This window comes from Prunus dulcis, chromosome 2 (assembly GCF_902201215.1).
Source record: "Prunus dulcis chromosome 2, ALMONDv2, whole genome shotgun sequence".
Lineage (NCBI taxonomy): Eukaryota > Viridiplantae > Streptophyta > Magnoliopsida > Rosales > Rosaceae > Prunus > Prunus dulcis.
In genome coordinates this window covers 2,076,564-2,087,498 of record NC_047651.1, presented here as the reverse complement: position 1 = coordinate 2,087,498, position 10,935 = coordinate 2,076,564, and the positions used below count along the sequence as shown (strand labels likewise).

Genomic DNA, 10,935 nt, shown 5'->3' with positions numbered 1-10,935 from the left:
TTCTTCAGTAAATACTTACTGAGACGATTGTACCACATTCGTCCGGATTGTTTTAGCCCATATAATGATCTTCTCAATTTAACTGAGAACATGCCCCGTGGTTTATTTCTGGCTGCTTCAGGCAGCCTGAATCCTTCTGGAACTTTCATGTATATATATGTATCCAATTCTCCATACAAATATGCGGTAATGACATCCATGAGTCTCATTTCAAGTTTTTCTGAAACCGCCAAACTTATTAGGTAACGGAATGTAATTGTGTCCATTACTGGAGAGTACGTTTCCATATAATCAATTCCAGGCCTTTTTGAAAAACCTTGCGCAACGAGTCGCGCTTTATACCTTGAGATCTCATTTTTCTCATTGCGCTTTCTTGTAAATACCCACTTGTAACCTACAGGGTTCACATTGGGTGGAGTTGGAATTATATGTCCAAAAACACTCCTTTTTTCCAAAGAATTTAATTCTGCCTGGATTGCATCTTTCCACTTAGGCCAATCTTGCCTCTGTGTACATTCATTAATAGAGCAAGGTTCAATATCATCATCTTTTATGATTTCAGCAGCCACTGAGAATGCAAATATATCATCGATGATCATCTCATTTCTACTCCACAATTCATCAATGGACGTATAATTTATGGAGATTTCTTGACTTTCAGGTACGGTTGCCACTCCAGGGGCACTTGTCTCACCAATGATGTTTTCCTTGTCAAGAAGTACCTGTCCCTCTTTGGGGGCATTTGAATTATGAATTGTGGGCTCTCTATTTATTTCATTTGGATTCATTTTGTCCATCAACTTCCTTTTTCGAGGAACTGAATCCTTTGAGCCTAGTGGTCTGCCACGCTTTAGGCGTGCAGCAGATGAACCATTTGCTGGCACATTGCTTTGTCCATCATGGACATCAATCCGTGCTGGTGCATTTGCAGCTGGGATATGAGATTTTGTCACCTTTGCTGCATCATTAAATGCATCCGGCATCTGATTTGCAATACTTTGGAGGTGAACGATCCTTCTCACTTCGTTTTCGCATTGAGCAGTATGAGGATCGAGATGAGACAATGTGGATACATTCCATGACAATTCATGTCGTTTTTCAGGAATGAGTTTGCCTTGTTCTTTAGACACAGATTTTTCTCCCCCTAATGGGGGGAAGATTGTCTCATCAAAATCACAATCCGCAAATCGTGCGGTAAAAATATCACCCGTCAGGGGTTCCAAGTATTTGATGATAGATGGTGAATCAAAACCAACATAAATTCCCAATCTGCGTTGAGGGCCCATCTTAGTACGTTGCGGTGGTGCAATAGGCACATATACCGCACACCCAAAAAATTTTAAATGTGAAATGTTTGGTTGATTTCCCAATACGAGTTGTATTGGAGAACATTGATTGTTGGCAACAGGCCTCAATCGCACAAGTGATGCTGCATGTAAAATGGCATATCCCCAAGCAGAAATTGGCAACTTTGTTTTCATTAGCAAAGTGCGTGCTATCAATTGAAGGCGCTTAATTAAAGCTTCTGCCAAGCCATTTTGAGTATGCACATGGGGAACAGGATGTTCAATATCAATGCCTAGTGACATGCAGTAGTCATCAAAAGTTTGAGATGTAAATTCACCAGCATTATCGAGTCTGATTGACTTAATGGGATAATCCGGGAATTGGGCTCGTAATTTAATTATCTGAGCCAAAAGCCTAGCAAATGCCATATTCCGAGTAGATAAAAGACAAACATGTGACCATCGGGTAGATGCGCCCACCAAGACCATAAAGTACCGAAATGGTCCACATGGGGGATGAATAGGTCCACAAATGTCCCCTTGAATTCTCTGCAAAAATGATGGAGACTCAACATCAACCTTTGGTTGTGATGGTCTGATCACCAACTTCCCTTGTGAACAAGCTTGGCAAAAGATGTCACTTGATAACATAATGTGTTTAGTCAACAAGGGATGTCCTTTAGAGTTGGTGATGATCCTGCGCATCATGGTGGATCCAGGATGACCCAACCTGTCATGCCAAAGCTTAAAAGCATTTGAGCCAGTGGACTCTTGGTCCATGATACTATGTGCCTCAATTGTCCGTATGGTTGTGTAATACAACCCCGATGAGAGCTCACAAAGCTTCTCCAGTATACGCTTTTGGGTATCACTGGAGGTAATACAAAGATATTCCATGTTTTCCTCTTTCTTTGTTTCAACATGGTAGCCATTCAAACGTATATCTTTGAAACTCAATAGATTCCTTCTAGAGTTAGATGAATACAAAGCATCTGGAATGGACAGTATTGTTCCATTCGGTAACATAATTTGGGCTCTTCTTGAACCTTCAATCAGATTTGCAGGACCTGATATGGTTGTTACCTTTGCTTTTGTAAGCATTAATTTTGAGAAATACTTCCGATCTTGAAGGATCGTATGAGTAGTTGCGCTGTCTGCGAGACAAATATCTCTGCCATAGCCTTTGTTTTGAGGGCATCCATAATTTACATCCATACCACCAAATAAGTAAAATAAGTTGAAATCAATAAAGAAGACAACATTACCACTTTTATTGGATTGAAATTTAAACAACACTTCAGTTAATACAAATAGTACAGTTAATACAAATAGTACAGTAAATACAAATAGTACAGTAAGGAATTTAATCTAATTCGGACTCATAACCTTCATTCCCTCTTTTAGTAACAAAATCAGAAACATCTAGATGCGTCTTGTTTAGTTGACGTGATATTTCTGATGAGCCATCTTTGGCTGGCGGAGCATGATCAATGTAATTTATCTCCACTTTCCTATTCTTAAGTGAAGCTTGATAAAGATCCGCCAAATGCCTGGGCGTACGACATGTGCGCACCCAATGTCCCTTTGCACCACATCTGTGACAAGGGCTTTCAACATTTCTAGGCACATGGCTCATCTGTGCCTTTCCCTTATTACGGGATGCATTTTTGCCGTTCGTGGATGGACCACTCCTTGGACCTAAACCCTCTGAACGAGCACCACGATTTTTTTTATTTCCTTGCCAGTGGCCACGCTTGCCCCATCGCCCACGTTTGTGGATATTACCACGAGATGAAGTGGCATTCACTTCCTGAGATGCAGCATTTATTTCAGGAAGTGGTGCTGAGCCCGTTGGGCGAGATTGGTGATTCTTTAATAAGAGCTCATTATTATGCTCAGCTAACAAGAGGCAAGATACAAGTTCCGAGTACTTCTTGAAACCGCTATGTCTGTATTGCTGCTGAAGGAGGACATTTGAAGCATGAAAAGTGCTCAGAGTTTTTTCGAGCATATCCTCCTCAGATATATTTTTCCCACATAGCCTCATTAATGAGGTAATTCTGTGCATAGCAGAGTTATACTCGGACACTGACTTGTAATCTTGAAATCTCAAGTGGGTCCATTCGTATCTAGCTCTTGGAAGAGTCATCGTCTTCTGGTGATCGTATCTTTCACCTAGAGCTTTCCACAGAACCAACGGTTCATCAACCACCACATATTCGCTTTTCAGCGCTTCATGGATGTGGCGGCGAAGAAAGATCATGGCCTTCGCATTCTCTTCAGGCGAAGCATTATTCTCATCTACAATTGTTTGTCCGAGGCCATTGGCTCGGAGATGAATTTTGGCATCCAGGACCCATGATAAAAAGTTGTCCCCGGAAAGGTCCAAGGCAGCAAACTCCAGTTTTGCCAAATTTGCCATCCAAAACTTTAGGCTTGAGATCTGAGATATTTAAACCACTTATTAATATGAATTTCTTTATTCAGGTATATTAATTGATGATAAAAATAAATTGTCATGAATTTGCTGTCCAAAACTTTAGGTTCGAGATCTGGAACATTTAAACCACTTATTAATAGGAATTTCTTTATTCAGGTATATTAATAGATGATAAAAATAAATTGTCATGAATTTGCTGTCCAAAACTTTAGGTTCGAGATCTGGAACATTTAAACCACTTATTAATAGGAATTTCTTTATTCAAGTATATTAATTGATGATAAAAATAAATTGTCATGAATTAAATTGTTTGCTGTATGGACGTTAATCCCGCACCATATTTTAAATGACAGTAAATGCGTGGACGATAATTCCGCACCACCCTTTAAAGTAGGTTAATTTGCTGTAAAGTAAATTCACAAATTAAATTGCTGTATGGACGTTAATGCCGCACCATACTTTAAATGACAGTAAAGGAGTGGACGATAATCCCGCACCACCCTTTAAAGTAGGTTAATTTGCTGTAAAGTAAATTCACAAATTAAATTGTTGTATGGACGTTAATGCCGCACCATACTTTAAATGACAGTAAAGGCGTGGACGATAATCCCGCACCACCCTTTAAAGTAGGTTAATTTGTATTACAACGCGATGAGTAAAAATAAAATTACACCACCATAAAATAACAGGACTGATTAAATAATTACAAATTACGTTACAAAGAAGTAAATTAAACAAGCATGGATTAAGCAACATAGAAATTGTGAGAACACAAAAAGGAAAGTTTGCATGTCGTTGTAGTAGTAAAGTGAGAGTAGACATATGACATAGAGGAGACAGAGAAATAACCACATAGTGTTGAGTTGAAAAATTTCAGAAATAAAAGGAGAGACTATCGTGCTGATAACGTGTTATAAAATAACCTGAGATATGTGCGAATTTTTTGAGCTGCACGTAAAGTAGACGAGACACAGTATTTAACGAGGTTCGGCTATGCCTACGTCCTCGGAGAGCAGCAGCAGTAACCTTTTCACTATATAATAATATGATTACAATAGTGTTTACAATATGTGAGGCTTATTGAATTTTCTCTCTTCTCACTCACCCTCTTCCTTTCTTTCTTCTCTTCCTCCTCTTCTCTTTCTCCTCTTCTCTTTTTTCCTTTTTTCTTCTTCTCTTTTTCTTCTTCTGATGGTTTTATTTATAGGCTGAGATACCTGCATCCGTGAGTCTACAGGTAAGAAGCCTCCAAATTTTTTTTTGCTTAATTTCTTTGTGGGCCCCATAGATATTTGCTTAATTTCTTTGTGGGCTCCACATGTTTACAACAGCACAATATTTCTTGTTCCTAATTTTCAAATATTTGTTATGCCTATTTTACCCTCAATGACTTTTATATTGTGAACTCCTCAATTATTATCTGATTTAATGTTAATTTTAGGTCAATAATTATTATATACGACTTTTTAAATAATTGTCACATTTATAAGTATTAGATCTTACCATCTATATTGTCGTTGATTGTGAAGAGCGTGTTGCCTAGCTATCAGCCGCTTTAGATGTATTTGTTTACTTATGCAAACATTTTTTTTCCACCTCTCCTTTTTACCTTCTACTTCTTGCTTCATAGATTCATGATGATAGAATTTTTATACCAATTGTGATTTGATACCGTGTGTATTGGTAATGTGGGTTGGTTTTGAGATCTATCGTGGAGGTGATGAAATATAACCGTGCAAAAGTATTTATGTGTTCAAATATACAATGTTTCTCTTGATGTTGCTATAATGTAAGTGGAAGTAGATGATTTTATTGATTATGAAATTATAAAATGTTTTGGATTTTGGAAGTTTTAGGTTAAAATGTTCAGAAAATTAAATCACGATAGTCCGAGTAATACATAAATAATTATATTTTGAAGGGTAGAAATTTTAGTTTAGTATGGTTGGAGATGGCCTAAAGGTTGGGTACTTTTATGTAATTTACCCAAAATTAATTGATCCCTTCTCCTATCTGGCTGGGCAAGGGAGATGTCAAAAATATGAAACATTAAACTGTATGTCCGACCCAATCCCGTCGGCTCAACTTTCTAACGCTGAAACGACACAGGAGAATAAAGGAAGCTCAAAACTTGAATCAGTTCAATCTGAAAATCCCTAATTTCCCCAAATTTCATTTCCAATTCCAATCTTTACTTGCACAATTCTCGCAATCAACGCCATTGTCAAATGTTCAACAACAACAGCATATCAATCTCAGTCTCCGATGACGAACCGGACGAACTCGGCAGGATGCGAGTCCGAGTTCGAAGGAAGCGCAAGAAAACCGGCCACCGACTCAAGAACGAGTTCTTGCACCGAGTCGTTCGGAAGCTCGTCAGATACTGGGCTCTTCTAATCTTTCTCCCAGCCCTTGGGTTGCTCCTCTACGAGGCATCGAGGATCGGGAGGAAGCCGAATTCGGTGGCCAACACAGAACTCGGTGCGTCAGAAAAGTCGATCTTGGTGGACTTGGAACTCAGTAACGTCACGAACCCGAGTTTGGAGAAGAAATCGGACGGGAATTTGAATCGGCTTGATGCTACGACTCGGGTTGTTGGAGGCGTTAGGCAACGTAAGTCCTCAGTCTTTTGTTTTTTTAATTATATTCGTTTTTCAATTGTAAGATGCTTAAACGAAATTGTAATAAGAACAAGTAAAGAATTTTTTTAAAAAAATTTGGGTTCTTTTAGAATATGATGAACGATTCTGCAATCTGCATACTGTTATAAGTTAGTTTCTCTGTTTTCCTACTGAAGTTGTAAGTTTCAGTTAGTGTAAGCTAGAATGGTGCCTTTTAGATTAATTTGATTGTCAATTATCATCACTTACTTGATACCCACATCAGTTTAGGATTGGGAGAGGCTGTGTTTTAGTGGAACTGATATATGGGTTGTGTATTTTACTGTGGTGGAAATTTAATTTAGCTAAAATTGGAATATTCAAGCAGTTCGATATGTGATGCAAATTTCTGGATAATATTAGGTTGCTTGAAGATCCTATCTCCTGAAGAACTTGAGCATCTGGAAATTCCTGTGCATGAAGAGGCCAATAGTCCTGTTAGTAAAGTGTTATACATATCAGAGAACGATACTCCATTCTTAGGAGGGAACAGCACTCTGTCTCAAGAGCACACAGATGCCACAAGATTTAATTTATTTACTGGAAGTCAAACTCTAGATCAAAGATCGAAAACGTTTAAGGTTATAAGCTGCATCTTTGTTTCTAATCCTTGAACTGGTTTAGTAGTATATTTGGTCATTGTCATCTTAAGGATAAAGGTTCACAACAAGGCAACTTCTTTCTTTGGATTTTGATGTAGTGCTATTTTCATTTTGAAGCATGTCAAGGCCTGATTTTAAACAACAAGATAATATTTTGTACCATCAAAGCAGTGTTCATATTTTAGAAATTTGTTGCTCACAGGTAAATGAAACTGTTAGTATGAACTGTGGTTTCTACAGTGAAAATGGAGGGTTTAAGATCTCAAATGAAGATAAAGACTACATGCGAAGTTGCAAGGTTGTAGTGTCCACATGTGCATTTGGTGGTGGAGATGATCTTTATCAGCCTATTGGAATGTCAGAGGCATCACTTCGAAAGGTTTTTTTTTTTTTCTTTTTTGCCCTTTTCAGTAAAATATTACTGATTGCTATAGAAGTTCTCTGTTTTTATAAGGTACTGAATGAATGCAGGTTTGCTATGTCGCATTTTGGGATGAAGTTACTCTAAGTTCACAGGAATCAGCTGAACATAGAATTGATGGCTATGGATTTATTGGAAAATGGCGCATTGTGGTTGTTAGGGATCTTCCCTTTGCGGACCAAAGGTTAAATGGAAAAATCCCAAAGGTAACAACTTTTTATAGTTGGCCTATATTATTATCTTGTCGCTCTATTTTCATTCAGTTTGCTTTTGGTTCTATTTAACACAATATATCCTGATCATGCTACTATCTCTTTTCATGTGTCATTTTCTTTTTTGTTTTTGGCAAAAAATTGTGTTTTTCATTATTCATTATCTTTTCACGTGTGACCTATTTTCTGTAATTGCTAGCTTTGTTCTGTGTTCTGTGCATTAGTGAAGTTGAGTCAATTATGTTAATTTAAGCAGAAGAATATTAATCAAAGAGACGATGATCTGTTCTTCATAGTACAATCAGTTTAAGCTGAATGTCAAATATCCTTGAATTCTTATTACAAGTACTAGTCTAATATCACATATAGGTGTGTGTGAATATCTATCTGAGACTTCATGTATTTTTTCTGGTGTTAGATGTTGGCCCATCGTCTTTTTCCTCATGCAAAGTATTCCATTTGGGTAGATTCAAAATCCCAATTTAGGAGAGACCCCTTAGGTGTGCTTGAAGTCCTTCTTTGGCGTTCAAATTCTGTACTTGCAATCTCAGAACATGGAGCTCGCAGTAGCGTTTATGATGAGGCGAAGGCTGTTGTCAAGAAAAACAAGGCCAAACCAGAAGAAGTTGAGGTGCAGTTGAGTCAGTACCGCCATGATGGCTTACCAGAAGACAAGAGGTTCAACGGAAAGAAGGGTATGCTTCTCATTCCCTTGACTTGCTCAGACATCATCTCTCTAATGAAATATTGATATTTATGATGCTTCATAATTGTATTAAGCTCTTTTGCTTCTTTGTTGACTGTTTTATTTTGAAATAGGAGTAGTTTAGCCTACTGCCTACCTAATTCTGCATAAAAAGTTTACTTACTGTTGGGTTTTATTGAGTGCGAATGTCTTAAAATGTTTGAGAAGTAAAAAATCGAACTTTCAAATCAATGTAATTATTTAATTTCTGTTATCAGTTATGTTTTTAAATTTTGTATTCGACCTTCATCATAGTCATAAACTGATGCCAGTCTGCTATCCTCGACATCAGTCCACTTCTTATTCATATTTGCCCAATCTATGAAAGTGGGTTATGAGCCCTTCCCCGCAGTCTGCTGCCACCATTCTTATTTAGATACTTGAGTTAAGAAATAACCATTCTTAAATATGAAAAACTCCTTATCTGTGGCATGTAGAAGCCTATGATCTCAATGTACTGCTTTTTGTTCCTATGCTGAATCATATATTGATGACCTGTGCAGCTTTAGCCGAAGCATCTGTTATTGTGAGGGAGCATACACCATTGACTAATATGTTCATGTGCCTTTGGTTCAATGAGGTGGTTCGTTTCACTTCTCGTGATCAGCTGAGTTTCCCATATATATTATGGCGGTTGAAAGTGCTCAAGAACATCAACATGTTCCCTGTATGCACCCGGAAAGATCTTGTTAATAGTATGGGCCACATACGAAAGGCTAAGCCACTAAGAAGTTGATGGTAATTGGGTAGTACTTCGACTTCTCAATTATTGAATAGGGGGGCGCTGGGGCGGTCAGGCACTAGTAAATTCCTTCATTTGTTTGTAATGTCAATTGGTCGCTTACATATTTGAATTTCTGTTCATAAAATTTTACAGGAAAAATGGATTTTAGCTTTACCGTTTGTTGTGTAGGACTTGCATGGACTTGAATGCCTGAGTTGTGCTTTATGGGTCTTAAGGTTAGCGTTTGAAGATCTATTTTTCTCTTTCCACATGACATGGTCTTGGTAGGGAATATGTTTTGAATTGTAGGTGTAAAGGGTACGAAACCTACCCCGACAATCCATAGTGAAAAAGAACAAATATTTTTTCTTGCAAAATACCGCATTGTTCATTTCCTTTTTCAAGTTCGATAAGGCTCTGAATTGCCCTACTTGTTGTAGCTAAATCACACCAGTGAAATTATGAAATATTTGTTGTTCTAAATCTTCCGTGTGCTAAATCCACTTAGACTTGTACATTTGGGAGGAACACTTCGGATTTCTGGGATTCATAAAGCGTTCTCGTGAGGAATGCTTTAGAGGCCAATATGAGGGACAAGAAGCATCTCAATAAACTAAAAGAACTCACCATTGAATCTTAGGTGCAAAATTTCCAGGTTGGTTAGGACATCAATCTTCCTCTAATCTAGCGTCTTCAACTTCTCCGCTGAAAAAATTGTTGCTTCTTGCTCTCACTGGGGTAGCCACCCTTCCTCAGAGACCTAGCTTATTTAAAATGGAGTGGAGTCAATAGGTCCTGAGGTTTTCGGTAACTGTACCTGCACGTTTGAACCATTCAGATCTCTTCGAGTTTTGAGCTTCTACAAAATGGAGGAGTGGCAAAATATACGGATGCCTGTAACAAATAAGTCAGCTTTTCTTAATCTTTCTAGGCACTGTCTGGTAAATTGTCCCAAGCTAACCAGGACATTACCATTAGCCTACTTCCCAAATCTTCAAGAGCTCGAACTGAGTAACTCTAGGAATATGGACTCCCTTACTATTTCACAAAAACCTACATGCCCGAAACTCCATTGGCTCAGTTTCTTAGAGATATCTCTCTTTTTTATGGTCGAATTCTTAGAGATATCTCTTATGTCCATGTTTCGAGTGTTTTCCCTGAGGGAGGGCTGCATGCGCCCAACTTGACAACCTTAAACATTTCTGGACGCAAGACGTTGAGATCACTGCCACAAAAGATGCACATCCTTCTTCCGTCTCTTGAGTCTATGCGCATACAAGATTGTCCAGAACTGGAGTCATTTCCTGAAGGAGGACTGCCACCAAACTTAGAATCACTTTGCCGCTGCAATCTTTCGAGTCTTAAGACTGCGGATGGCGAGGAGTTTCGACGCCTCAACTCTCTTAAAACATTGCAGAATTGTGAGATGCCCTAAGCTCCAGTGCTTGCCAGAAGCAGGGCTGCCCGCATCTCTTTGGCTATGTAAAACTTCGCAAACGTCCTTCACTGCAACAACGTTGCGAAAGAGAGAAAGGGGAGGACTGACCAAAGATAGCACACATCCCTGTCAAAACTATATGCGATCAGGATCTGATTTGACATGCTAATGTCGGGCACTTGTTTTGTGGTATGTGCTTTTGGGTTTTATTTGAGTAGTGAGTTTAAGTTGTTCTTTTAGCCCGTTTGATAACCATTTTAATTTTATTTTTTTATTTTTTATTTTTTGTGTTAGAATATAGAGGAAAATGAGAGTGAGAATGAGAGTGAGTGTGAGGTTGAGAGAGAGGATAAGAGGGGGGGATGGGAAAGAGGAGTAACAAAAGTAAAAATAAAAACTTGAAAGTA

General features: G+C 38.3%; 1 protein-coding gene across 1 annotated transcript; it reads left to right on the top strand.

The window, feature by feature from the left end:
- Window positions 1-5,738: 5,738 nt before the first annotated feature.
- On the top strand, window positions 5,739-9,467 carry LOC117619798. Its single transcript, XM_034349833.1, has 6 exons — window positions 5,739-6,339; window positions 6,750-6,967; window positions 7,191-7,367; window positions 7,460-7,615; window positions 8,040-8,316; window positions 8,870-9,467. The coding sequence occupies exons 1-6, from the start codon at window positions 5,955-5,957 to the stop codon at window positions 9,100-9,102; spliced, it is 1,446 nt and encodes a 481-aa protein (XP_034205724.1). The 5' UTR covers window positions 5,739-5,954; the 3' UTR covers window positions 9,103-9,467.
- The last annotated feature ends 1,468 nt before the right edge of the window (window positions 9,468-10,935 follow it).